This window comes from Pestalotiopsis fici, assembly GCF_000516985.1.
Source record: "Pestalotiopsis fici W106-1 unplaced genomic scaffold PFICI_Scf_3, whole genome shotgun sequence".
Lineage (NCBI taxonomy): Eukaryota > Fungi > Ascomycota > Sordariomycetes > Amphisphaeriales > Sporocadaceae > Pestalotiopsis > Pestalotiopsis fici.
This window is the reverse complement of record NW_006917093.1, coordinates 1,576,179-1,603,960: the sequence shown is the minus strand read 5'-3', so window position 1 is coordinate 1,603,960 and position 27,782 is coordinate 1,576,179. Positions and strand designations below refer to the sequence as shown.

Genomic DNA, 27,782 nt, shown 5'->3' with positions numbered 1-27,782 from the left:
GCGCTCGTGGTGTCTTTCATACATTGATGTTGAACAATGAGTATTCTCTAGTCTAAAAATTCTGATAGCACATCAAAGCTTTCGCTAGTGTCAAGTAACACATTGACAGCAAGTCCAAACCCTTTTTCAATAGCCCATGAAAGTGGTGTGCGCCCACTTTTATCAGGAAAAGTGGTATCGGCTTTCCCTGTGAGAAGTAGCATTCTCATAACATAGATATGCCCATTCGAGGCTGCCCAGGATAATGGGGTTCGGCCCCTATTATCTGGTAGATCGACGTATATTGCTTCCGTGCCAAGAAGCACCTCAATCACAGCCTCATATCCATATTCAGCTGCTAACGACAATGGTGTCCGGCCATTCTGATCTGTCAAATTGACATCAACTTTCCCTGTGAACAGTAGCATCAATGCTATATGATCATTGCCACTCAAAGATGCCCAATATAGTGGTGTCTGGCCATTATCATCCGGTAGATCGACATCTATTGCTTCCGTGCCAAGAAGCACTTCGATGACAACCTCATAACCATATCCGGCTGCTAACGACAATGGTGTCCGGCCATTCTCATCTGGTATATTAATATCGACTTTACCCGTGGATAGAAGCATTATCACAACAGAATCGTGCCCATTCGAGGCTGCCCAAGATAATGGTGTACGGCCATGATTGTCTTGAAGGTTGACGTCAATGGCATTAATGTCAAGAAGCACTTCGACCACATAATCATCTCCATATTCCGCTGCCCATGATAGTAGAGCCCTTCCATTGTGATCCAGTCGAGCGGTCTGAGCTTTGTCCGCGAACAGAAGTCTCTTCTCTGTAGTCCTATCTCTAGAAACGACTGCCCACATTAGAGGTGTACAACCGTGACAATCGGGAAAGTTCAGATCAACTTTCTCATCAGATAGAAGCAGATTGACTACAGCTTCACTCCCAGCCCAGGCGGCCCACGAGAGGGCTGTCCGTCCGCGGTAATCTGGCTTATCGGGGTCGACTTTCCCCGTGCTTAAGAGCAATCTGACCACATTTGCGTGACCATTTGAGGCAGCTTTCAAGAGCGGTGTTTGGCCCAAGTAGTCTGGTAAATCAATACCAGCCTCCTTCGTACCAAGGAGAAATTCAACAACTGCTCCATGTCCGTTTGAGGCTGCCCATGATAGCGGTGTCTGACCGTAGGCATCTCCTACATTAGCATCGTAATCGGCCAATAACGCCTTGATAGCGATAACCAATCCGAATCGTGATGCCAAATGGAGCCCATTCATAGTCCCTAAAGAATCCTGATCGTGTTTCCAGTGACGAAGCCGCAATTCGCTAGTCTCCAGTGCTTGTATTGATGCTTGGACATGACGCTGCTTCCTCAGAAAATCTACCACATGTTCCTCAGATTTTGCAAGCTGGGCATGGTGTCCCCATTCCTTGGATGCATAGTGATAGAAAGGGAACTCGATACAGCGCTCCTTAAAGCCTTCAAATGAGTGGCAGTAGCCTTCAAAAGCGTCGAAGGAGAGATACGTAGCACAGATTTGGGTGATGTGATCGTGGGCATCGACAAACCATTTCCCACTTGTCTTTTCGAAATACTCCTGTGCCGTATAGTGGACCAAGCGAACTGCATCGCTTTCCTCATCGATTGTGACTAGCCCGGCACAGATAGACTTGATCGTTCGAATGCTAGGACAGTAGTTGGTATCGATTGCCTTGGTGTTTGGCCGAATGGCCAGTGCATGCGTTATTTCTGCACTGGACATAATCCTCCTGGCATGGACGATCCATAGAATAATTTTCTTTGCGAGTTGGGCCAAACCGCTGCCTTGACCTTCGATTCTCTGCATTGAAAGCTCATACACGGCGTCCAGAGGATCTGATCCCTTGTCAAGCTTGTCCAAAGCGTCGAGGATATCTCCCTTGGTCGGCAACGCAGCCAATGAATTAGAATGCAAGTTCGCGAGGAGAAACCTTGAAACCACTGTCAGCAAGATCTGTTAAGTGGACGAGAATTCAACATTAGGAATACCTACATCCCATCTGCAACCTTGATGATCTTTGACACAACATGTTCGCGGAATTCGTCGTCATATATTTCTTTGTCGAATGTCCTTATCACACTCTGAAGCATGATGCTCATGTCCTCAGAGCATGGAACAATAGGCATGATTGTCGTGTTTTCATCCATCAATAGATACACAATCTCCTCGTGTGGTCGTGACGTGGCAAGGATGTTTATGTTCATTTTGATTTGAAGATCATGCATATCTGAGAGGAACTTCACTCGGTTCTGGCTTGTGCATTCGTCTAGAGCGTCCAATACAATGAATACACGATCGTATTCCGGAATAACGCGGCTCAAAGAAGTGAGCAATTCGCTATGCGTAAGGTGTGTGCCTTTCTTCTGGTGAGTCTCTGAAATGCTACGAACATGGTCTGGGAGGAATGATTGGCCGCGTAAAAGTTGCGTCAAAAGGCTGGCAAGCACCAGTTCTACAGTTTGCTCGGCATGTCGTGAAAAACTAAAGTATACGTGAGCCAAAGCAACATTAGAATCTGTCGAGAAACGATGACCTATATCATTAATGATCGCAGAAGCCAAGATGGTTTTTCCCGCCCCGGGTATCCCAGGGCAGTATAATGTTCTCCCATGGGTCTGGAGCCAACGCTGGTATTCTGCAGAGCAAAGAAACCATTGGTTTGTCTTCGGATGCCACCGCTTGAGCGTGTCTGTCTGTTGAGCACCATAATTAATAGTTGAAATCCAGTCGATTATCTCCATGTCTTCTTTGTTGTTCAGTAACTGCGTCTTCCTTGTAGTATGCTCCCTGATGGTGGCCACATCTTGGGAAACTGTTTCCATTAGACTCGAATCCAAGCTTTGTTAATAGAGTAAGATTAAATTACTGACTGATTCCAAGTAAGGCATTGGCTGGTTCCGCGCCACAGACTTCATCGGCAACCACATAGCCTAGCAATTCCTTTGCGAATGCAGCTGCCACTGCAGCAGCATGCTTTTGCCAGGCCTTGTTCTTGTGCGAGTCTGCATAGTCGCATATTCCTCGGATCACTATGCAGGGAAATCCATCCATAAGTCCAGCGGCTTCCATCTCGATGCAGAGAACTTTTCGGCCAAGATCAACGGAAAGCTGATCTCTGGCTTGCGCATCTTTGATGACCTGATTTCCCGAGGCGATAAGTCCGTAGTGCACACGCATATCCCGTGGCTTCCGTCTCACGACTTGAGCCTTGTCACAATGTCGGCAATCGTCTCCAGCCTCGCTCTCTGACTCTTCCCATATCTCTTCATCCTCCACGCTGTCTTGATGCTGTTGATCGACATGGTCATAGCCTGCCTTGAACAGAATGTCCTGCAGGTCGTCGAGTTTGAGATACTGGGCTGCCATTCTCGGATATCGTTCTTTCAGCTCTTCCATATATTGAGGTATCTTGGTTCCGTGCAGTTCGTGGTCCGTCTCCAGCCTCGCAAGAGCAGTCAAGAGCAAGGTGGGTGGGTTGTTCAGAGCGCCGGTTCGTCGAAAAGATCCGCCTTGTTCAGCTTTACCCATATCCCATTGCACAACTCCAGGGTGCTGATCGGTAGGCACACTGACGACTACATCGCCCAGTCTCACATGACGGGGAACTCCTCCGCCGATACCGACCATCAATCCGAACCTGATACCAGGAAAAGCATGTATCATGTGGGCTGCGACGCTTGCAGCAGAAACAGTGCCGACTTTCCCTTTCGGTAAGCACGCAATGACGATATTATGATCACCGATCGAACCGAGGGTATACGTGTTGGGATCATTGGGTGGTTTTGGGAGATTCGGGTGCCGCTCATCAAGCATCGCTGTTGCGGCTGTCTGCTCTTTCGGTAACGCACATACCCAGCCGACCGTATATGCTTTGTGCCCGCGCACCTGTGTCGCCATGGTTGGTTGCTCTCTCGCCACGGACTAGGAAGTTGCATTGGCTACGCTTCGACTGGCCACAAGCTCGATGCCACAAGTCAAAATTTATAAGATTATGGAATGGAAAGAACTGAGTTGGCACGAAATCTTGCGCAGCCTTATGGCCAACACAAGGGCGCTTAGATGATGCAACCGCCATAGCAGCGATTGGCTGAAGAGGTGCAGACTACTGAGCAGGGCGTATTTTCCAGGATTATTGCCTGAGCGGGGTTCAACATCTGGCTGTATGAGTCGCTATTCTAGGATAGAACCGTAGCTCCCAGAGTATCAAAAAAAAGGATGATTACCTAGTACATAAAATCGGGCTAGAATTTGAATGAAGTGAAACAGATGAACTAGGCCACTAACATGAACAGGCTTTTCAGTATTTATTCCACTACTATATATGCTACCTCGTAGGTAGGTATGTATGAATTCACTTTCTGATACTCACGACAAGGAATAATTACATCACACGATTGACACTTTCTTTCCATCATCTTGATCTTCATATCTCATACCGGTCACTCTTATGCTGGACGGGTGTATAGGTAAAATGATCAAACACAGCCTTGGCCGCTGTTCCGTTGAGATCCGAACAAGCCACCCCGACAAATGCGCCCGTGAAGCTGCCATGGGCTTGATGCCCACCGCACTCGTCGGATATGATGGACGCATCAAAGACGGGCCCAACCTCTTTCAACTCCTCGCCATCTAGGGCGTAGAAGAACTGTAGATCTTTTCCTCGAATCTGTAAGGTCAGTTTCACCTTTCCTTTGTCGGGAAGAGACACGGGCTCAGCAAACGGCGTCTTGAGGTTACCGTCTGGCCAAGACGCCTCGGAGGACTGGATGAGCAGCTCGCGCCGACCGTCCGAGTCGGCCGTTACCGTAAGATAGAAAAAGTTGTAGCGGCAGTAGTACGCGGTGAGTCCAGCAAACTGGCGCTCGTCTTCAGGCGCAAAGTCAATAACTGTCTCGGCATCGTACGAGAAATGCGTCTGCCGCCGGGCTACCAGCGCTTGCTCGAACCAAGACCCGATGGACTCGCGCCCAATCAGCACCAGCTTCCCGTCCGCCCGAGTCTGAAAGATACGTTCGGGTTCCGGAGTCCGCAGCCACTGAAAGTCCTTTGGCAGCCCGTCCGCAAATGTGTAGTGTCGTGACGCCCAATACGCCGCCTCGTCCCGCTGGCCCGGCACTTCAACCCGCAACGACGGCACCGGTCCATTCTTGACGTAGAGCCACTCATCGTCGCCCCAGTACGCCTCCTGAATCGCCGTCTCACGACCGAGCACGCAGCGCCGGGCCTGGGTAATGGGCCGGCCGCTCAGATGCACCAGGTACGTCTTGCCCTCGGGCGTCTCAACGACATCTCCATGGCCGGCTCGCTGTATAGCAGCCCACGGCTGATCCTTTGATGTCAAGATGTGCTCCTGGGGATGCGTCTCGTAAGGGCCCCAAATATCCCGGGACCGCGCCAGCGTGCACGCGTGGTCGTAGCCCGTGCCGCCCTCGGCCGTCAGGAGATAATACCAGCCGTTGCGTTTATACAAATGGGGCCCTTCGACGAGGCCCAGGTCGGTGCCGGGATAAATGTTCTTATTGGGGCCCACGAGCTTCTCCTGGACCGGGTCAAATTCTTGCAACACGATGCCGGCAAAAGCTCTCGGCCGCCGGCGGTGGTCCCAGAGCATATTGACAAACCACTTGCGCCCGTCCTCGTCGTGGAACAAGGAAGGGTCAAAGCCGGACGAGTTGATATAAATGGGATCGGACCACGGGCCCGCAATGGAGGGCGCATGGACAATGTAGTTGTGCGTGTCCTTGAAGGACCCGTCCTTGCGCTTGACGTCGGTATAGACGAGCCAGAACTTGTCGCCGTCGTGCGTGAGACACGGCGCCCAGACGCCGCAGCTGTCGGGGTTTCCGCGCATGTCCAGCTGGCTCTTTCGGCTCAGCGGCCGGATGACGAGGTCCCAGTTGGCCAGATCCTTGGAGTGGTGGATCTGCACGCCGGGATACCATTCAAAGGTGGACGTTGCTATGTAATAGTCATCACCTACACGTAGAATGGAGGGATCTGGGTTGAAACCAGGTAGGATCGGGTTTAATATGGAAGGCATGGTGCTGTTTCGTATTGTTTTTGTAAATGGGTTGGTATATTTTTTAGAGTGGCAGTACTATAGTCAGTCAGATTAACGACTATGCTTAGGATCGATTTATACTATTTGGCTGCAGAGGGGAAGAGGTTTAGGCTCATGCAAGGCAATTTAGCCGGGACAGCTCAATCCGAGAACGGCCAATCCCCACCCCTAGGACCGACAAGTAGCCGGAGACATCATCTTGAAGAGTTCTGCTGAGAGCGTTAGTATACATACGAATGGAAGGATTGTAGTTGCTTGGCAATCTCCCGAGATGGAAATGTGAAATAGTATGTTTTGCGATGGTGACCAGTCATGATGGCATAAGATAACCTAAAAGTCACTACTTCGATTGTCATTATTGAAATGACAATCTCATAGACTTTCAAATATGCACTATATCACATTGCTTTGGAGCCGAATACAACTCGATCATGTTATGGTTCTTTGATTTGATCTCCAGGTAAGTGTCGTTCACTTGGAAGCAACTCGAAAGACGACATCGACAATCTCTTGGTTCTTGTCATCTTGCAAGAACGGACTATGGTCACTTGTGATCTCGACAATCTCGCAACCTGTCGCTTGGGCCATGTGGATCTGCGCCTCCCGGGGTATCGCTTGATCCTCGCTGCAAACGATATAAGTCTTTGGAACCGTCACGTCAGTCGCGACGAAATGCGCTCCCGCGTGTTGGCTCGCCTTGCTTTGGTAGACGAGTCCGTCCACCAAACTCTGACGCGCCTCCTCGGGCTGCAAGCAATTGTAAAACGTATTGGCAGCCTTCTCATTGAGTTTATGAAAAGGAGGCTATTGAAGTTTGTCAGTTTGCACTCTATGCGGTCCGTCATAGGAAGAAGGGAAGCGCTCATACATCTTCTGGGTCTGGCGAAAAGAACGGCGCACATTTGCCGCCGATATCCCCCATCAAACTTGCTCCATGATTAGAAAGCGCAAAGGCCGCAAGGTAGACGACGGCCTTGATACCGCCATCAAGTCCCCTGGTCTTGCGGTCCTCGACCGTCTGGCCCTCGACACATGCGCTGCCAGCTATCCCGCCCTGGGAGTGGCAGAGAATCACTGCCTGTCGGCCAGCGTCGAGGTGTGGCAGCAGGGCCTCGTGAACCCGCTTGACATCGTCGACGTACGTCTTTCCTGCGACGGAGTCATCCAGTCCCGTGGTAGGTAATGGAGGTGCCAGTACTACATAGCCTTGCTTGCGTAGCAGATCGATTGTCTTTCGATAGTAGTGAGGTGGATGCCAAGCACCGTGAATGAGGACTATTACTGGTCTCTCTGTGGCCATGGTTGCAAAGCGAATTTCGAAATTACAATTGTCAAAGTATTCCGACTTCAATATAAACAAGCAAGTCTATGATAGTGAAGATTGCATTTCTGAGGTTTGGACTGAAGAGAGAGGGGGCCGGGCCTTTATAAGAGAACTCTAGCTCGAATCATCGGCCTTGCAAAGAACTATTATTAGCCATGCGATACTTTTAAGAGTGCGGAAATATTCAAAGCCAATATCGGATGAACATCATCTAACCTTAGCTTGAGCCCACTTGTCTCATGCTGACAGTTGTACATAGTAGTTTAGTACCAAAGCATGCAAGACGCAGAGTGTGGGCTTTTGGTTCAAGGATCCGTAGTAGCATATGGGTATTCATGTTGTATGTGAGCTATGTGGTATCGAATGAATGATGCTGTTTTTGTACGATAACCCCAGTCATTTCTGGCAGCCAGCCCATGATAACAATCCTGTTCAGTTGCCTCGGCGCAGAATGTTCTTGATTTGAGGTGGTATACAAAAACAAGGATACTCGCACACGACATGAGGTAAACACTTGACTTACAAGATGGAGTGGACATGGACTAATAGGTGTGACCTAGAGAGTTGCGAAGTGGGGGGCTGCAGTGTGTCCCCTGCGATCCAAGGGGTCCCATTTGGCGGGGTAAAAATGTCTACTGTGTAATGCAGGTCTCGACTAGTAACATGCACCGAGTACAGCAACTTTCCTTGGAACCATTCTTTTGAACCAGCGGCCGCAAAGCTGAACTGTTGAACCTTGTGATACACTAGCTTTGACCCAGATACGTTTCTCAAGCCACAGGTGCAGTTTCCTGTCGAATTGTGTTGATTCAAATTCAACTAGAAGCAAACCGGTGATTCGTCGCAATGACAACAGAAGAGGCCAAGCGCAACGCCGAGGCGTTGATACCCAAATTCGAATTCGAACGCGTGCTCAATCAAGGTAACAAGGGTCCCAACGAAGCGCCTGGCCCCCGTCGCCCCAGCGGCCGAGTCGTCCGCACATCAGTCAGAAGCATGAGTAGGCTGATGTAAGAGACAGATGAGGGAGGCTGCCGCATCAACCTGTACGGCCACGTCGAGTCCAAGCCAGCGATTCTCATCCTCGAACGGGCACCCTTCCCAGACGCGCCCGAGTACCTGTCTGTCCTGCCGACAAACCTCCGCAGTCTGATCAACCTGGGAAACAATGACATATACTTTTGGTTTCTTGGAAGTGGAGGACCTCTCGCTGCAGACAAGGACAAGGACCGATTTGCCGACTTGAAACTCTCGCTCATTTGCCCATGCACGGACAAGCACATCAAGAAGCATTCCAAACAAGGATTCCGCTTCGTAGTCGAAACACCAGAGATATATCGAGACAATGTACGACCTTTCATGCAGGCTAGCCGGGAGGCAGGACATTTAAATTGGGTTTACAACATTATCGAAGGCCGCAAAGAGGTGGAAGACGTGATATACCGCACGCCGCTGGGCCGTGACGGTGACGAAGGTTTCCTCATGTTGCCCAACCTGCACTGGGATCGCAAGACCATCGAAGCGTTACATTTGCTGGGAATCGTCGAGAGGCGAGACCTATGGAGTCTGAGAGACCTCAAGAAGAAGCACATTCCCTGGTTAAAGCACATGAAGGCCAAGCTCGTTGACGCCACGGTGGAAAAATACCCGCAGATTGAAGAGGACCAGTTGAAGCTCTTCTTTCACTATCACCCCACGTATTACCACCTACACATCCACGTGGTTCACGTCATGCTAGAAGCCACCTCGACACAGTCGGTGGGCAAGGCTGTCGGTGTGGACAGCGTCATTGAACAGCTGGAGAAGATGGAAGGAGATGACGAGACAGGCATGGACACGGTATCGCTGAGCTACACTGTTGGTGAGGAGTCGGATCTGTGGACGGATATATTCGCACCACTCAAGAGCGCCCGTAAAGCTTCTCTACAGCAATGACAAGATCATTAACGCCAGCGCCGTTTGGACAGTCTTTCCACTCTCCATCGTCTCTGATGCAGTATATTTGTTCGTCCAATCGTACGGTGCAACTCTTGATTACCCCGGCCTAGATAGCACAAAAGTTAGCAAATGTTCCATAGACTTGAAGCTAGACCACAAAGCAACTGGTTGAAATAAGGTAGCCTTACATCGCTTGATCTCTTCACACTGTCCCTCAGCAACGAGATGCCAAAAGCGCCATCGTCTTTGGTGGCACAATCGTTCAACAACTCGAAATCAACGGCGTGCTCCAGCGCGCAGTCCTCGATGAGCTCACGCTGTGGGATCAATTTGTAATCTCTCGTCAGGCACATGACGAATCCAAGATAGATCTTGGGATCTGGGTAGTGGTGCGCGGCGCATAACTCGATAATGTTGCCCATGCACTCGTTGGGTCCGTGCTTGCACGCAATGCCGTCGTTGGAATCGGTGGGCTTTCCGATAAAGGACAGTGTAAAGTTGACCTTGGAGTTGACTCGCATCATCGTGGGCAGGACCATATCTCGTAGACAGTCCCTGGCGTCTGGGCATTTGCTCATGATGTGCGCTTCCAGGGGGACAAGGCCCTTGACGGTAGACGTGGTCGCCGACTCCGAGTCATCGGTCTCGTGGAAGCTGCTGGTCTGGCCGGTGCGGAATGACACTGTGACGCTGCCATAGCCGGTAAATGGGCGAAATGTATATACTAAGAATAGGAGTACGGCGATGATGATGGTGTTGAGGAGAGGCCGGTTGCGTCGAAAGGATCGGGTCCGACTCGGAAATGGACGTTTCTCGTCCATTAATGGAAGGCCCATGGTATCAAATATGCTTCGTGCGCAGGCCTCGTTTTAAAGGTGGCAGGATGTTCCAGTATTGAAAGAGAATAGACAAGTCCAGGAATAGGACAAGATGGTATAATCAAAGGCGCATGATGGAATTTTGATGGTGATGATGAGGCGGGGGAGTGTGATCACGCAACGGATTCAGCGACGCGAACACATGTCGGAGCTAATGAGTGTCACCTAACCTTGGGTGGTACTACCTAGGTCCCCTCTCCCTATGAGGAAAGTTTAGCATTTAAAAGTCACCTGGGCCCAGTCTCAGTCAGTAAAACATGAGACTGGCAAACTCCAAAATGCTTCACCCACACCTGCTGCTACGTTATTGTATAGAGCATGATGATTGATTTTTCTTATTCAGAGAAATAAAAAAAGAAAAAGCATGTGTCCAAGTTACATGGTTACATGATCACCACAGGATTCGTGTAGATCTTACGTTTTTCGAGTGCCATGAATGAACCCTTGATATGGATAGATCCCTACCTACCGCCATGCCAGCAGCCGTGACTAATACCATTTCCCTCAGGGTCCAGAGAATGGAACGTGGATGATGGTTTTGTATGTAGCACCCTCGGCGCCTCAGGTAATTTCAACGACAAAAGGCGCTATCGAGTGCGCTATCGACCAAGAGCTAGATCTGGCTGTCTCCGTCCCTACCCACACCCACCGACCCTTGCCTTTTGCGGCGAATTATCAAAGAGGTATGTATCGAAGATGTACACACGCATTTGGGTCTCGGCTCAGAACAACAGCTTGGACAAGAGTGGTGGTTGCGGCTCAATCGTAAATGCAGCGATCCCCTATCCGGCTTGAATCTCGAGTGCTGCTGAAATTGGCATGATGCGGTTTTCGATCATGACGAAAGACGTCCGACTTCTCCAGAAGCTGTGATTCACGGGACCTAGGTGGCCGCCCGTGTGCTTGATAACTTGTAGCGGCCCAGTCAGTGCCTGGCACGACTTTTGATTGCTCGCGACACCTTCGGATGATTAACGGAACCATTTATTCACGGAAAATACCAGAAAGTCCTAAAGAAGATATTGAGCCATGATATGACACACTCCGTCCTATCATCAATCAATAGCGAGCTCCGAGGAGAGGGAAGAGGGAAGAAATAAGTATTCACTCTCAATCAAGCTCTGGGCCCTCGTTGGTCTGGCGTAGATCAAATACTGGGGAAGTTGCAAGCGGCCCTGTTCGAGACGACCGTGTTATTGATTTGATGGGAATCTTCACTGCAACGTTTCGTCGTCTTTTTTTTTTCTTGAACCCGAATCCATACGACGACGGGACCGGTCCGCACCAGACCAAGACCTCCTAAAAACCACCTCATATCAAGGTACCAGCGCCCAGGATTATTTGCGAATGCTACCTGGAGTGGCGGCACTTGGCCTTTGACCCTCTTTTCCTTTTACCCATCCGTGAAAGCTACTCGTATATTTATATAAAGGGCCAAAACCGTCTATCTATTCAGCAAAAGAACGCGTCGGCAGCATTTCCTACCTAAGCAATTTAGCAGCCACGCGCCATTCCGAAAGGGCGCTTGTCTGGCTAAAAACAGCCCAGCCCAGCCCACCCAACCACGACGCAGACGGTACACACGCTGGGAATAACAGTGGGCGTGGGCGTTGGACCCAAAGATTTCTGGCTGCTTGTTTACTTGCATCATCTCGTACCTACAGTAGCAGCAATCTCCACGTGCACCGTTTCCCCCGGGGCCCCGATCCGGGCTGCCCAGCATCAATGACCGTTCCGCCCTGATATAGGCACCCGTCTACCTAGTAGTGTTTCACTTTATTTTATTTCTTTCTGGGTTTGCATCCAACAATTGCCGACATTGACATCTCCCTTGTCACATTCTTCCCACAACCAAACCTCCATTTATCATCGTCGTCGTCGTCGTAATCAAGATTCAGAATGGCCATCGAGGAGTTCCTGCGGCCGCTCCACCTCGATGTAGCCACAGCACACCAGCTCTCGCGCGAGTTCCATCAAACTTTCCGGTACCTGGCAGCTGAGTCACAAGATCAGTTTCTCCCGACACCTATAACTGAGAGCATTCTTCGTCCTACTGCCGGAAGCGAAAAGGGCAGGTGAGTCTTTTTTCCTTTTCCTCCCTCCGTCAACGTTTGTAAATATAATACTTTGGCCCTCTTTCTTTGTCTGCCTGCCTTTGTATCATGATCTGCGGTTCGCTCTCGAGTCTGGTTACGATTCCTGCAACTGACTAGGCCGTTTATTTATAATACTTGATATGGTTCCAGTGCTAACTTTTCTCGACAGATATCTTGCTATTGATATGTAGGCTTGACTATTCGGAGACATTGAAGTTCTAAGCACTGATTGAATTGTAGCGGCGGGACAAACCTCAGGGTCGGCTTCGTGGAGCTTCTAGGTGACGACAGTGATACCGCCACCCCTTTTGGCGTCAATGGAGCGGCCCATGGGCGCCAAAACGGGCACTCGGAGTCGCCAAGGCTGCGAAGAGTTCTGGAGAAATCATGGCCCATTCTCGAGCATTTCAAGAATGAGGCCGAAGATGCTCTATTTGCATGGATAGGTTCCTGTATTGCAGAAGTAGTGCAAGATGGATGCAACCATTACGACATTCCGGCAGATTCAAACCTGCCATTGGGAGTGACGTTTAGCTTTCCCATGGTGCAAAGCACCTTGTCACAGGCTACCCTCATGTCAATGGGCAAGGGCTTTGCCATCACTTCAAACCTCGACCTCGGGTCGCATCTTCTCAAGGGGTACGCGGCTGCCACACAAGGCTCGAGCCTTCCATCAATAGAAGTTGTGGCCATTGCAAACGACTCGGTGGCCACTCTGGTATCGTTCGTCTACCAATCACACGAGAGTGCATCACGCAAGGCATCAATGGGCTTGATCTGCGGTACCGGTTGCAATGCCACCATAGCCCTCCGAAAGGATATGTTACACCACGGCAAGCTGCCGCTCAAGGTCGGAGTCAACGCTCAAGAAGACCACGATGAGCATATCAAGATCGCCGTCAATACCGAATTGTCGATCAATGGCACTGCTCCGGCATTGCACAAGTACGGACTTGTCAGCGAGTGGGACAAGAAGCTTGATGCAGAGGGTGACAAACCTGGTTTCCAGCCTCTTGAATACATGACGGCTGGTCGATATCTCGGCGAACTTGGCCGGCTAGTTTTGGTCGACTACCTCCAACGGGAGCTCGGCCATGATATCGAAAGTCTTCCTACCAAGCTTCTGAAGCGATTCAGCATGTCAACAACATTTCTCAGTCATTTCAGACCTCCCCATGCACCGGAGCTACTGGGCAAGCTTCAAGCCGAATTCCCCGTCTCCGATGCCCGGTTCCAATGGACTGATGACCTTGCATTGGCAGTATACAAGATTGCAAAAATCATTGAGCTTAGAGCCGCTGGCATCATTGCTGCCGCCACAATTGGTCTTCTTGCTTGCGCGGGCGACCTACCCTTGGAGCCCCTTCAGGATCGAACGAATCAGCCAACACAGCCCAATGGTCATGTCCACGCCACCGAGCTCATTGTAGGTTATACAGGGGGTTGCATAGAGCACTTCCAGGACTACTTGACCGATTGCCAAGACTTCCTTGACCAAACGATTGAAGCTGAATTCGGCAAAGAAGCGCCCGTTCGGGTGCTGCTCAGCCCTTGCCACGATGGCGGCATCAAGGGTGCGGGTGTTTTGGCCGGATCTTCCCAGGCGAAACCAGTCGTTCGTGGACATTGAGGTCGGTGGCTTGTACAATCGATCGGACACTTTTTGCTGATCTGACGCGTAATTGTTCGCAAAAGGGCTCCAAGTTCCGGCAATTTGGTATGTCTCATTTCATTCAGTATTCTAGTTCAGGGCGGTTGTGTTCGCATGCATTTACATGGGGGGTCAAGCATTGAAGCGAGTGTATAATCAACAAAGTCATGATAAGCATTTGCGTCGAGTTATGGAGTATCAATTCTGTAAGCAATTGTGCTCGCAGAACATAGGAAAGCATTTGGGACACTTATACACTAGATTTGTCTCACTCAAGTTCTCATTAGATGATCAAAACATGATTGTCCTAATTACAGACGGGGTTCCCTGTTATAGAGCGTCTTGATTGTGTGCGAGCCCGGCATTGCGCCATATCACGAGACTGATAAGATTGCATACGCATGGGCTCTATAACAAGCATTATAACCCGTTTCTCGTCGGATCTTTGCCCGTCTTGACAAATGTTAAAAAAATCTTGCATTGGAAAATTCCCGCCAAAGTTGGTTCCTCTCTCCAAATTGGCAAGTCTCATACTTTCGGAGCTGCGTGACTGTATTTCTTTCCTTTTATTGGTTGTGTATTTCTCTGCCGGTACTCGGTGCGGAGTCGGACGGCACCGGCGCCTTTCTTTTTTTTCCCTCCCTTTCCCTAGGCAGACGAAGCCCCAATACAAAGTCTCGGCCCCGCACGCGCAACTCTTTCTTATACCACCACTGAGCAAGACTCACGTCACATCACAAGTTTGTGTCTCTTAAGGATTTACCACAACCACTGCGGATATCTAGGTTTATAGATTGTTCCACAAGGTAGTTGCATGTGCTCAACAACTTGGTGGTCTCAGTGAGATCTTAGCGTCAGACTTATTCGCCTGCGAGGGGGAAAAGAGGCAATAGTATATCTACCTAGGCATTTCAAAAACGGATTGCCCCGACGACTGAGTTACCTAGTCAAACTCGTCGCCCATGGTTACAGCTTACTTGCATCTTGATGATCTGATTTCTACTTGATCAAGATAAGAAGATTCTACTGCTTGACTGTGGAAAAAGTGAACTCTTTATTCTGTCAGAGGAACAAGAAGAGGAAGTTCATTCCAGAGAGCCGTCTTGGTTTATAGTTTCTGCACCTCTATAACTTCAACATGAGTGGAGAGCCCGGCACAGATGCTGCCGCCGCAGCGCAAGACACCATCGTCGCCGCTGCCGCTGCCAATGATCAAACGGCACTCCTTGCAGCTGTCGGTTCCCGGCAGCAGCAACAATCGGAACCCCGCCACCGCTACGACGGCGGCCACGAGACGGGATCAGACGACGACGAGGATGAGCTCGACGAACGCGAGTCGGAGCTCCTCCTGGCGCGTACGGCGTCCATCTCGAGCGCCGTCGGCTTGGCCCCCGAAGCGCCCGAGGGCGTCATGATTGCTCACCGGCAGCAGAAACCGTCTCTCGTCGGAGGGAGAGACGACGACGACGTTGGCGATGACGACTTGCTGCCAGAGACACCCGGCTACGACGTCGAGGAGGGTGGCGAGAGCGCACCTCTTCTCGGAGCCGGCAAGTACAAGAAGCAGTACCTGATCAATACAAACTTTCGGCACTTTATCACCATTTTCATGGCCATCATGTTGGGGAGTTTCCTGTCCATCTTTGATGGTACCATTATGGCTTCTTCGCACCCCGTGTAAGTGTGTTGCACCATTTCCCTCTTTGATCTTGCTCGAGGTCAACTGTTCGGTTTCGAGATATGGTTTGATATAAGCGAGGACACCGAGTTCATAACAAAGAACAAAAGGGATCAAGTGTTGAATATTATTTCAAGCTAATAAATATCTGGAACTTAGCATCACATCCTACTTTCATTCTTCAAACAGCGCCTCATGGCTTTCTACGGCATTTTTGCTTACAAGTACAGCATTTCAGCCTCTTCTAGGACGACTAAGTGATGGTAAGTGAAATGAAATAAAAGCAAACCTCCTCCTATAAACTTCTGGGCAAATGATATAATGGCTAATCATTTATACTAGTGAGTGTTGCCAAGTACAGTACAAATCTAGGTCTTTGTTGGAGTGCTACCTTGAGTAATTTATTACACACTTTTGAGACTGATAGTGCTGACAACTGTTTGCTCAGTCAATCGGCCGGAAGCCTCCTTATGTTGTCACAACACTCATTTTCGCAGGAGCAACTGCGTGGTGTGGCCTCGCCAATAGCATGACCAGTTTCATTATTGCGAGGGCAGTATGTGGCATTGGCGCTGGCGGTGTCATGGCATTGGGAACAATCATTATCAGTGACTTGGTACCAATCGAGTAAGTCCCGGTTCTTTCTCAGGGTACATATACCCATACAAACTCAGAAACTAATCTACTTGATTTAGACAACGAGGAACATATCAAAGCTACGTCAATGTCGTATTTGGGCTCGCTTCCGCTGCCGGTGCTGCACTGGGCGGCCTAATGGCGGACACGCTCGGCTGGCGATGGGAGTTTGGTGTCCAAGTGCCGGCCATTCTCTTGTGTCTTGTGGGTGTCATCATCTTGGTGCCCAACGACATTGGCCTGGTTGGCAAGCGGGAAACCTTCATGGAGGCCATGAAGGTCTTTGACTTCAAGGGGTCTCTTCTCCTGACTGCCTCGACGACATTCTTGATCTTGGGTTTGGTGAGCTTTTATAGATGATGCAAGATCCGACGCCGGATAACACATACTGACAACCCGCTGCGCAGAATCTTGGAGGAAATGTTCTACCTTGGTCTCACCCTTTTATCATTGCGTCGCTGGTCTTGTTCGCCGTCTGCTTTCCAGCATGTCTTTGGGCTGAGCGCAAGGCTGAACGACCCATTATGCCATTGACCCTACTCCACAGTCCTCCTCGAGCCAACATAATCTTTTCGAATTTTATCGGCGCCGTCATTGCCAACGCTGTCCTCTTTAATGTGTAAGTTTGCAAAAAAACGAGAGCCTTGATCCCAATATGCACTTTCACCCGAGCTTTTGTGCGTGCCGAGGTGTATAGTCTCGATTACTGACTTTGTGTGCCCCGGCAGACCGCTCTACTTCCAAGCCGTCCTCCTCACCAGCGCCACGGAATCCGGCGTGCGGCTCATTGTACCGCAAGTCACGGGCGCCACCTTTGGCACGGCGACGGGCCTGCTCATCACCTGGACCAAGCACCTCAAGTGGCCCCTGATCCTGGGCACCTCGCTGACGCTGCTCGGCACCGCGGTGCTCAGCTCCATGCAGCGCGGCTGGTCCTGGTGGGCGTACCTGCTATGCCTCATGCCCGCGTCGGCGGGCCAGGGCTTCCACTTTCCCGGCACGTTTCTGGCCGTGCTGGCCGCCAGCGACCAGCGCGAGCAGGCCGTGGTCTCGAGCACGCTCATGCTCTGGCGCGCCCTGGGCGCCGTCTTGGGCGTGGCGTGCTCGTCGCTGATTTTGCAAAACGCGCTGCTGGCCTTTCTGGCCCGCTACGTGACGGACGAGCACGGCGCCGCGTGGAAGGCGGCCGTGATTGAAAAGGTGCGCGAGAGCGTCGAGGAGGTGGCCCGCCTCGAGGGCGATGTGCTCGAGCAGGTTGTGCGCAGCTACGAGGATGCTCTTCGCCTGACGTTTCTCTGCTGCGTCGCCCTCGCTGCCCTCAGCTGCTTGATGGTCTACCCCGTTCGGCTGCCCAAGCTGGGTGAGAGGAAGCGGTGAGAAAAGCTGAGTAAGGGCTCCGACTGAGCCGGTTGATGGATAATAGAAACAAGGACAACAGACTGCACATGTCAGGTGAGGTTTTTACATAAGTTGATTTCAATATGGTCATCACTGCATTCAGGGCGGAGTTATATTTTCATTACGGGCATCATGGGAGATTGACCTTAAGATTGATAACAATACTTATCCAGCCCGGGTCGGGCAGATTGGCTGAAAATTCTGCATATCCTGAGAACAGATAATACAAATACTATCTACAGCTTTTCTTCCATTGTGCGAATCACTATACGCGGCAAGTCATTGCAAAGTGAACGATTATCATTCTTGATCCATTAACCTTTTCGGCACTCTGGGTATACAATCTTTCCCTACAATACACAGCTACCAATATGAGAAGCCGATCTCTTAAAACACAATCAGTGATACCCGTTAACGCCACCAATTGCCTCGAGCTCTTCCCTTGTTTCTTTGTACATGTTTTGAGCTTCACGCTCTCTGCGACTAACATAAGCCACCTCTTCGCGTAGAGCGTCGAGTCGGCTCTTGGCAGCAATCTCCTCCGAAATGCCCAGAGATTGAAAGCCGCTCAATGCATGTCGTGCCTTTTCCAGTGCTTCCAAAGCCTCGTTCATTTTCTGGCGGAGCGTCTTGGCTCTGTGCTGGTAACCTCCGAGATGGAGCGTGAGCCGCTTCTCGAGTTTTGCGCATTTCTCCACTGTCGACATGGTGGCAGCCTGTACTGCATCGTAGGCATTCTGCATAGCGACAGCCTGTTCTTCCTCCTCGTCATCAACGTAGCAGCCGAGCCCCAGCATAATGGCATTGCAGTTCTCCCGCTCGAATACAGCCGAGACATCTTCCGACTTTGGCTTGTCCCTGGTCTCCATAAGGATTTTGAGTCGAGCTTCTGCCAATGCTGCATCTTCTAATTGGGCGAGACGAGCGGGCTTGCCCTTGAGACTCGAGCCTGGAAGAGGGTACTTGGCAGCATCGTTTGCAATGAGAAGAGCGGCTTCCTTGGCGATCAATGCTTCTATCGGGTCTTCGACTAGGGAAGCTTCCTTCATTAGTGCTTCAATGTCCACGGTGTCGGGACGTGGAAGCTCTTTTTGCATAACTTGTGTGCGACGCTTGCGTTCCAGGGCTTCTTGGGCCTCCCTTAATTCTCGCTCACGTCGATCTCTTTCCTCTGAATCCTCGACCAGCTCATCCGCCACAACCATTTCCATCTGATCCTCTGGAGCCTCAAGCTCCCAATCGGTTTCTTTCGGTTTCGGCAAGGACGCGAGCCCTTGCTTGAGCCGTGAACCCAAGCTTAAAGACATGCCGCCATTGGCATTAAGAGCAAGATTGTCCCGTGGCGTCCTGAGAGGTGTCTGTCCAACTCTTCCTGGCGTTGCTCCGACTCCACCCGCACCATTTCTGAGAGGTGTAGCCAGAGGGTTTGGTGTAGCAACAACCTGTCTGCGTGGGGTGACACCGTCAAAGCCGGTTGAGGCAGATCCTTCCTGTAAATCGGCATTTTCACCCCCCAGCAATGCCGACTGGTTATTTGTCAAGGCCTTGATATTTCGGATTTCGTTGGCAATATGGTCTTCTTGGGCCGGTGCCATGGGCGTCCTGATGGGAGTCTGAGAAGTAATAGTGGAGTAAGAGTTGACGAGTCCTCTTGTGGCGTCATTGTCACTGGACTGTGCAACCAGATTGGCACGTTCGCCCATCATACCCATCTTGACAATCTCTTCGAGCTCACCCTCGCCGACTTGAGGTGCCGGCAAGTTGAGTGCTCGTCGCTTGCTGCTCTGTTCTGCCTCACGAATCTTTTGCAGCTGGCCAGCCTTCATGGCAGCCTGTGTCGCAGCCGAGTTGCCGTCCTTCTCATTCTTGCGCTTCTTCCTCTCCCCGTCATCGTCCTGTTCGCCTTTTCGCTTGTTGGCAAGTTGCTGCTTCCGAGGATCAAATGCAGCGCGCTCCCGTTCATTCAAGTTCTGTTCTTCCGTAGTGTCGTAGAAACCAGCAGCCGGTGCTTTTTCAAAAGGAATGTCGGCATTGTAGTCCATCTGACCCTTCTTGCGCGTGACGACCTTGATATTGATGCCAGCCGTCTTGAGCTCGCGGCGCTTCTGCAGGGTCGCTAAGCGCCTCGACTCCTCTTGTTGACGTTCTCTTGCCTTCCGCTTGGCCTTCTTTCCCTGAGTATTGGCAAGACGAGCTCGTGCCTCGCTGAGCATCTCCTTTTCATCTTCGTCGAGATCGATCGTGTCGGGCTTGGCGGGCTTGCTCTCGGGATTCGGATCCACCTCACCAGGTCGCAGTCGTCGGACGTCGTCGGCAGTAGGTGCTTGCGTCTCGCCGCCATCAGGACCCGTCAAACCGAGTCCGCCGGCTTCACGCTGCTCGGCCTCGTCCAAGAGCTTCTGGTATCGTTCAAGACACTGGTTCGCCGTGCGACCGACCAAAGGGGCAATGGTGCGCCATTGCGTCGGCATCAACTTGGCCAGATGCAGCAGCTTCTCATCCTCTTCCTTGCTCCACTCGATCTTCCTGATGCTCGGGTCTAGCCATTCGTTCCATCGGGCTTTGCATTGCTTTGGGGTCTTGCGCTGCAGCAGCGACGACACGCGCGCCCACTGATGCAGTCCATATTTTGAGACGGACGCCTTGAGGATTTCATCCTCGGCATTTGTCCAAACTCCTCCCTTGACGACCGGCATCTCGAAGTTGTTTGGGCGGAAATGTGACTGCTGAATTGGCGGACGCTGCAAGACAGGCAGTTGTCAGATTGTCGTCACTCAGAAAAAGAAGAATAGGTACTAGGAACAAGCTGGGCATCGTATCGCGCCACAACGCGACCAGTCGAGAAAAGGTGGCTAGTGCATGTGGCTCGAGCTTCTGCGGGGAACTCTCTAAGTTAGCTTGCATGTACAGCTGAAAGTTGAATTCAGACCATAGATGACATGTACAACTCGATCGCTTACACAGTGCAGACTTCGAATTTTTACAAACAAAAATACAATATATAAAGAATGAGTGCCTGCTTGCTTGAAATTCGTACTTGGCATTTATCCCACTATTGCTCGGTAGGTTATTGATGCATGAAACCTTTTCATAATCCTGGGCTTTTCTCGAGTATCAAACCAGTCAGCCCCACAGAGTATAGTTGTACGGATATGGGCCATAGACATAAGTGCTAATCTTCATATCCGTTGCTGTCTGTATACAACCTACAGACTCTCTTGACGCAATCTTGAATGATCCATCCTTTAGTCAAGATTGCAAGCGATTCATCGCTGGATAGAAATCTCATGCCGAATTGGCACAGAGAGTGCGATTTCCAACACCAACCAGAAGTATTAGTATTCCTTCAAGGCAATTCCCCCATGTGTGGTTTTAGTCATGCTAGTCATGGAACACCAACGCAAAATCTAATTATCAGTTCGACGGACAATCTCCAAGAACTAGGCAGCAGCAGAGGCAATCCGTTAAGCTATTAGCTCTTCTCGATGATTATTGGCACCACTCAATCACTTTGCTCGTTCCTTATCTAAGACCCAGAAATGCACCAGACGGCAGTAGGATTCGGGACCATGCTTCGTCCGGCCCATGTGAGTCACCTGATACCGTGGCCCTTGTGTAACTTTCCGTCGCGTAGGGTTGGCCGCTTTGCATTTGGAGACCGCGTCGATCATTTCGCATCCTTCCTTACGCCCCTCTCGTACATATGGATGAGCTAGAACACATTGGCCAATGATTAATGGACGGACAATTCAACCGGACAATTGGGAAAATAAGTGGATCGTAGTATTCCCTTTTGCCCTTGACTCTTGCTCCATCAGACAAACAGGCAGACAATGTTTCAGCCAGCTGAACCAGCAGCGAAGATCAGCAGTTACCCTTGTGTAGGCCCGGATTTAAACCGCGCCCGTTGCTGACCGCAGCTTACCCAACGTCCTCCTCTACCTGTCACATTTGTAAAGCATTCGGGACATTGATTGATCAATCAAAACCAGTTTCAAGCACCACTCTCCAGGCCACTCTATCCCAATTCACCATGGCAGAACAATCCACCACAGATCCGACACGTACCTACAGAGGAAACTGTCACTGTAAAGCCAATGTCTTTGAGGTTACGGTCCCCGAGATCCAAGCCCTTGCTAGCTGCAACTGTAGCTCCTGCACCAAAAAGGGAATGCTCTGGATCTACCCTAAATACGCCGACATTGTCTGGGTAAAGGGAGACGAGGGTAGTCTCACCGACTATACGTTTGGCAAGAAGGGTTTGCATTACAAGGTAAGTAGTTCAAGCCGTGGCCGCCGGTGGGTAAAGAAACAAATTCAATAGTAAATTGACACAATGGTCACTCACAGTCTTGTCCAACCTGTGGCGTCACCTTGTATGGCGTTGGGTATTTCGAGCCTCCCAAACCGGGTGAAAATAAGGAACCAATCTGTGGATTGAACGTGAGTATATGAACACACAGACCACGAGAAAAGTTGGGCAGAGTCTCCTGCTGAGATTGATCGCAAACAGGCAAGAACAATTCAGGACCTCGACATCTGGAGCCTCGAGTTGAAGAGGTAGGTATACTTCATGCCGAGAATCCCTCTCCAAAGTGGTGACAGTATTTCATGCTAATGAATCTATCACAGCATGAATGGTGGTGCATATGGGGCTCCATATGAACCAGCCAAGTTCACTGGTACTATTCCAGAAGCAGAAGTCGAAGGATCTCGGGTCTACACTGGTGGTTGTCATTGCGGCGCCGTGCGACTCGCCGTGCGATCACGCCCGCTAGACGAGACCTATGACGATCGCGTCATTGAGTGCAACTGCAGCATTTGCGGCCGCGTACGTATACATATTCCATCTTAACATCAAAGCAAGCGGAGTAAAGTAAGAAACTAGCTAACCTTTCCCAAGTACGGCTCGATCTGGATCTACCCCCGCAAGGAACTCGTCTCGTACGAAGGCGAGGAGAACCTGACGTACTACAAGATGGGCAGAGGCATGTTCAACAAGGGCTTCTGTAAGCACTGTGCTACTCCCGTCGAGAATAGGGTATCCAAGCTCAGTGATGAGCAAAGGGAGGCGCTCCCAGAAGGTGCTCGTGAATGGTACGATCGCGGACACACTCAACGTGCCACCAACTCCAGGATGCTCGACGATATCAATTTTAGCCAGCTCAAGAAGCAACGTATCGACGGCTGGAACAACATTCTACCCAAGTACGAGAATCCCTAGTACACAGGTCTAGAGTAACAGGGTTGGCGTTATGATATGAGCCTCTGAAGCCCTAGGGATTATGATCGCTTGATTAGAGCAGAAAAAGTTTGAGTGAGTGGGGATATTGTTTCTAAATTAATGAGCAATAAGGCGTGAATATCATTTGGATATCTAATTATCTGTACACGCATCGTGAAAGATACTTTGTACTTGAGCCAAAGCCACCAAGTAGAGATTCATGCAGCTGCGAAACTTTGCACCAGGACAAATATAACGATGAATGAGTGAGTGGATTGCCAGGAGTGCATGGCAGAGATGGGAACCGTAGATTGGCGATGCTCAAGCTGGATAGACTGAGGGCATAAGGTCTTCTATTGAAGAGGCCTATCACATACGACCACGGCTCTTAGAGAACTCGGCATCCCGTCCGCTCTGCCTTTAATAAACTAAAAGCGCCAAATAGGTGGGCGAACACTATGGGGCAAAGCCAAAACCCCCGGATCCATTATTGCTATATCTTCTATGCAATATTGCGTCGCTTAGAAGTCCGATAAATAATTATTACGGTTAGGTATCCTTACTTTGCGATCCGATGGCTTTTATGGCGAAAGTATCGGGGTATGATTAGGTAGGCTGCCCAACCGCAATTCTAGACTATAGCACCGGTATTATCGATTGATAATTTCCTCAGGACAGTGGGAGGGCACATATTGGTAAGGATGAGCTTTCCTTACTTATATACTTCTTTAAAAGGTCTTTGGCTTATAGAATGCGGGGTAGAAATAATTAACGAAAGACTGATCTACATTATTTGCTTATAAATGGCTTTAGTTTCGGAAACGTACAGTCCCTCCAAGCTGCTTGCAATAAAACTGATTGTATCTGAACTGATTGGATTGATTCGACTTTTAATCCTAGGCACACTGATCCGTGATATTAGGTAGCAGGACGCGGTATGAGGCACCTCGCCCTGTGCCTCATCTCCACGATGCGTCTCCTACGTCTTCAGGATGGTAAACTGAGCCTTACCAAATTCGACAAGCTAATCCCTTCATATGCTATTCTTTCTTATACCTGGGGTCCAAGAAGTCATGCGTCCGTGGTTCGGTCGCCATTGGGCTCCAGCGGTCTTCAAGTTATCCACCTTGTGGGACACGGCATTGTCTTGGGATTCAGAGGGGGTTAGCCTAGGCCTTGACGGCTAGAGCCGCTCGTCGCCGGTGGGCTTCGTCGACAGCCCTGATCTCGTTTGCGACCCGTTCGTCCTCAGTCTCGTTACAGTGGTCAATTTGGTATTGCCGAACACGCACATACTCCTTCATCACATATCTGCTCAGGTCGCGAATATGGCCCAGAAGATTCACCTCTTCATAGCCTATCCAACGAGCACTAGCAGCAGTAGGGAAATTACCATCAACGAATCGGCCATCCATGGTTTCGCGGACCAACTTGATACGGAACATAGCATTAGCTCCAAGAATTCCGTAACAGGCATGCTTGTCCTGGTCCTTCCTGGAACTGCTACGGGACCAACAGCCGATTAGTATTCTCGTTGGGCGTTGGCCAGGAAGGTCCTTTGACCTGCTCGGGAAAGCCTCGACCGCGGAAGGGTGCTCGTTTTCATTAGCCCACTCCTTGGTTGCCGTGCTAGTACTCTGCGGGTTCGCGGGCTCATAAAGAGAAGAAGACTCCAGGATCTCAGAAGCCGCTGCTCCAGCTTGTTGATCACCGCCCGTACTGTGCATCATCGGCGACGTCTCACGTGGGAACTCTTCAAGAATTGGCACCAATGTCGGACCAGGATGCATCTTCTGTTTGTGATTTTTCAATTTCGTCCCCGTAGAAAAGCCGACATCATTGTATTGACAGTCTCTCTCGTAGCATCGCAGACTTTGTGTGTGTCGTTCTCGATGGGAGGCAAGCTTTTCTTTCGAGGAATAGCCACGTAAGCTTCGATTGCAACCCTGGCGGTCGCACACGAACGCGGTGGGTTTGTAGTCCTCCTTGAAAGCGATTAACTCGTCTTGCTCGATGCCAAGCATTGAGTCCTGCCGAACAATATGATGGAGTGCGCGGCGATACTCCTGAAGGCTTGCAGAGGGGGTGTCAAGTTTCGCTGTCACTGGCTTCGTTCCTTAGGTTCGAAGTTAGTAAAAGGTGCTGTGATTCATGGACGCATCTTGTTTCCTTACCTTGTGATTGTAATTGTTTAGCTCGCTCCATCGTTTGTGTGATTACTGCAGCTTCGTCAACAGTGAGAAACCTCTGCAACAAAGAGGAATCTTCATCTGTTTTGATGGGCACCGAATCCATATCCGGCGTCCCCATCAGCTTCTGACATAGCTGCTTCAGACATTCCATAATGGCCTTCGAGAGGCTATCAGAGAAGCTTGACGGCTCCTTTTCTGACATTGACAAGAATTCGATTAGATGTTGTGTCCAGTACTGGTATGAATATGGAAGTAATCCATAAAATCCACGAGCGACTTCAAGTGTAGACGTGCTTGTCGAACATTGAGGCTGCAAGAGGTCAAGCGCTTGATCAACCTGGCATATACATGCAAATGTTACTGATGCTATGGCTGCGGGTACCGACATGAACGAATTGGGGCCATTCTCGAACAAGAATCTACACATACGATCAGCCTTCAGGAACATCAAGATACATTGCTGGGTGTAATACTGTGGCACTGTTGAATGAACAAACACCAAGGTGTTGTCGGGGCCATCTTCGATCAAAGGTTTGCAAATATCAGTGGCGTTCGCCCAAGGTAGACTGTCCCGTGTGATCTTCCGGGTAGATCCATCCAGCGCCATTGCTAGACGGACTTCACACTTCAACATTGGTTGTTGTCCCTTGTGGCATTTCAGCCAAGCAAAGATCCTCATGACATCAGGAATGGCATTTGCTTGGAGCTGGTGACAGATGTTGCTCAATATTTTCTGGTATCTGTGGTTGATATGGTTGATATGGTTAACAAAAGTTTCGTCAAAATATGAATAAGTGCTTACATTTCAGCTAGAGACGTTGGCAGCGAGAAAATCTGTTGTCTCAATTCCTGTGGGCTTTTCGACATCTTGAGGAGATTCATAACGAGGTTTACCCAAAGAAACATCCCTATGATCCTATTCAGTTTGCTGTATCAGAAACTTAAGAAAGGAAAAGCGAACCTTCAGATTTGTCCAGAATCTCGTTCTTCAGTTTTTCCATCAAGACGCCTCCAATAGCACCGCGTCTTTTCTCGTTCAGCTCTTTGAGAGATCCTTCAACCATAATGGCATGGTCTTTGTGAGTTGCTTCTGCCTCTTCTCTTAGGCATAATGTGGGCTTTTTCGAAAGATAATCAGCTATGGTTGGCAAGTCCTGGCTTACTAGGAGCAATTTCACTCCAGAGCAAGATTTTGAGAGCTGCAACAGAGCAGTGATGATACTTTTGTGTTCTGAGGATGGGAGCTCATCAATTCCGTCAACGACGAGGTTCACATCGTCGAATCGGGAGAAGAGCTGCGGCATGATTCTCTTGAGAACATCGGAAGAGCATCTTTGCGCCTTTACCAAGCACTCGTCATACACGTAAGGCACCAAGTCAGGAGCCATGCGAATAATCTGTGAACAGATAGTGCGTAGAATCCGGGTGCCAATGTCCAAAGCCGATGTGTTATAGTCGCAAAAAAAGAAACATACTCGTCGGCTTGGATCAGATCGAAGGAAACGTATAAGCATTGAACTCAATATCGATTTCCCACTTCCTGGTTTGCCATTCAACCAGAGTACAGGGTTGCCCCGATTTCTTTCGAGCCACGTCCGTATCTTACTAGATTTCGTGAGCCACTGGCAGGTGCCATCGTAACATTTATTCGCGTTCATTTCCAATTTTGCCTCCTGGATATCATCCTCAATACCTAGCCAATTAAGAATGGCGTGGAGTTGTTGAGTCTGCCACTGTTCCTCCCGTTTTGAGGCATCATCTGCACTCTTGGACCTCCACTCGGCGGTTGCCACGATGTCGAGGGCCACTGCTTCACGGTCGATCTGTTCACTCAGACGCTCAATGTTGATCAATAAGCTTGAAAAGCGGTGATCGAAACGGCCCCAGGACGAGGAGAAGAAAATTGTCCATCCTGTCGGAGACGTTAGAAATTCCGAAAGAACTGTTTGAATTTGGGCCATCCGGTACCTGGCTTCTTCAACATGGAATAAGCTTCTCGGTGGAACTCGAGTATATCTTCGAACAGGTATGCAATCATGCATTGGAAAGCATGGTCATGAAATACTTCACCGTATCGAGACAACCGCGGCATGCTGTTACCAATATTGGCGTAGGCCATGAGAACCTTGTCTAGAACGTGGACATGGTCACGAGCAGACTGCGTAAGAAGTCAGTGATGAGCGGTTCCGTTCGTGTAAATGAGCATTTTCCTCCTCACCTGTATGATGAATTTCACTGGAGCCTAACACCTGGGAAGCAGAAGCAAGGCAGTGAGGGAGAGGAGAGACTGGGACCGTACCCAAATCCACGGCAAGTATGGTGTACCGTTGCATACAACTTCGACAACTTGTGAGAACCGCTCCGCAGCGCCCAAGAACGGTGCGATCCTGTCGAAGTTTCGTAAGGATTGTCGAGCGGCTAAGTGACGTTCTATTTGTCCAAGGGCGAGCTTTACCTCATCTAGACTTTTAGTTGAAATTATTTCATTTTCATCTTCTGGTGAGAGTTCCTTGCGAAATTGATCGCAGGCTCTTTCGATGAGTCGCTGTGCCATAGCCTCCAAGATTCGGAAATGGCAAGAAGGCAAGTCACGTTCGTCTTACTCGGAAAATTAGCAATGAATTGAGGATTCTAAATCCACACTTTCGTAGACTGTAACAGATCTTAAATGAGA

At 50.0% G+C, this 27,782-nt stretch overlaps 10 protein-coding genes across 10 annotated transcripts; 4 read left to right on the top strand and 6 right to left on the bottom strand.

Annotated features, from left to right (window-relative positions):
• Positions 1-47: 47 nt before the first annotated feature.
• Positions 48-3,929, bottom strand: PFICI_04631 (uncharacterized protein; the record flags this gene model as incomplete). Its single annotated transcript, XM_007833212.1, has 3 exons — positions 48-1,962; positions 2,025-2,844; positions 2,903-3,929. The coding sequence occupies 3 exons, from the start codon at positions 3,927-3,929 to the stop codon at positions 48-50; spliced, it is 3,762 nt and encodes a 1,253-aa protein (XP_007831403.1).
• A 526-nt stretch (positions 3,930-4,455) lies between these two features.
• PFICI_04630 (uncharacterized protein) lies at positions 4,456-6,072 on the bottom strand (the record flags this gene model as incomplete). Its single annotated transcript, XM_007833211.1, has 1 exon — positions 4,456-6,072. One exon carries the CDS (start codon positions 6,070-6,072, stop codon positions 4,456-4,458), a length of 1,617 nt encoding a protein of 538 aa, XP_007831402.1.
• A 492-nt stretch (positions 6,073-6,564) lies between these two features.
• PFICI_04629 (uncharacterized protein) lies at positions 6,565-7,393 on the bottom strand (the record flags this gene model as incomplete). Its single annotated transcript, XM_007833210.1, has 2 exons — positions 6,565-6,897; positions 6,962-7,393. 2 exons carry the CDS (start codon positions 7,391-7,393, stop codon positions 6,565-6,567), a joined length of 765 nt encoding a protein of 254 aa, XP_007831401.1.
• Positions 7,394-8,263: 870 nt separating this feature from the next.
• On the top strand, positions 8,264-9,352 carry PFICI_04628 (uncharacterized protein; the record flags this gene model as incomplete). The annotated part of the gene is made up of 2 exons (XM_007833209.1): positions 8,264-8,339; positions 8,439-9,352. 2 exons carry the CDS (start codon positions 8,264-8,266, stop codon positions 9,350-9,352), a joined length of 990 nt encoding a protein of 329 aa, XP_007831400.1.
• Positions 9,353-9,477: 125 nt separating this feature from the next.
• PFICI_04627 (uncharacterized protein) lies at positions 9,478-10,191 on the bottom strand (the record flags this gene model as incomplete). Its single annotated transcript, XM_007833208.1, has 1 exon — positions 9,478-10,191. The coding sequence occupies one exon, from the start codon at positions 10,189-10,191 to the stop codon at positions 9,478-9,480; it is 714 nt and encodes a 237-aa protein (XP_007831399.1).
• A 1,941-nt stretch (positions 10,192-12,132) lies between these two features.
• On the top strand, positions 12,133-13,959 carry PFICI_04626 (uncharacterized protein; the record flags this gene model as incomplete). The annotated part of the gene is made up of 3 exons (XM_007833207.1): positions 12,133-12,308; positions 12,499-12,516; positions 12,570-13,959. 3 exons carry the CDS (start codon positions 12,133-12,135, stop codon positions 13,957-13,959), a joined length of 1,584 nt encoding a protein of 527 aa, XP_007831398.1.
• A 1,159-nt stretch (positions 13,960-15,118) lies between these two features.
• On the top strand, positions 15,119-17,671 carry PFICI_04625 (uncharacterized protein; the record flags this gene model as incomplete). The annotated part of the gene is made up of 7 exons (XM_007833206.1): positions 15,119-15,657; positions 15,818-15,921; positions 16,001-16,005; positions 16,107-16,285; positions 16,354-16,636; positions 16,702-16,913; positions 17,023-17,671. 7 exons carry the CDS (start codon positions 15,119-15,121, stop codon positions 17,669-17,671), a joined length of 1,971 nt encoding a protein of 656 aa, XP_007831397.1.
• Positions 17,672-18,090: 419 nt separating this feature from the next.
• On the bottom strand, positions 18,091-20,388 carry PFICI_04624 (Pre-mRNA-splicing factor cef-1; the record flags this gene model as incomplete). Its single annotated transcript, XM_007833205.1, has 1 exon — positions 18,091-20,388. The coding sequence occupies one exon, from the start codon at positions 20,386-20,388 to the stop codon at positions 18,091-18,093; it is 2,298 nt and encodes a 765-aa protein (XP_007831396.1).
• A 1,337-nt stretch (positions 20,389-21,725) lies between these two features.
• Positions 21,726-22,916, top strand: PFICI_04623 (uncharacterized protein; the record flags this gene model as incomplete). Its single annotated transcript, XM_007833204.1, has 5 exons — positions 21,726-21,965; positions 22,043-22,135; positions 22,206-22,252; positions 22,325-22,523; positions 22,581-22,916. The coding sequence occupies 5 exons, from the start codon at positions 21,726-21,728 to the stop codon at positions 22,914-22,916; spliced, it is 915 nt and encodes a 304-aa protein (XP_007831395.1).
• A 1,169-nt stretch (positions 22,917-24,085) lies between these two features.
• On the bottom strand, positions 24,086-27,662 carry PFICI_04622 (uncharacterized protein; the record flags this gene model as incomplete). The annotated part of the gene is made up of 8 exons (XM_007833203.1): positions 24,086-25,032; positions 25,091-25,848; positions 25,911-26,016; positions 26,070-26,505; positions 26,584-27,020; positions 27,077-27,266; positions 27,327-27,350; positions 27,408-27,662. 8 exons carry the CDS (start codon positions 27,660-27,662, stop codon positions 24,086-24,088), a joined length of 3,153 nt encoding a protein of 1,050 aa, XP_007831394.1.
• Positions 27,663-27,782: the final 120 nt, after the last annotated feature.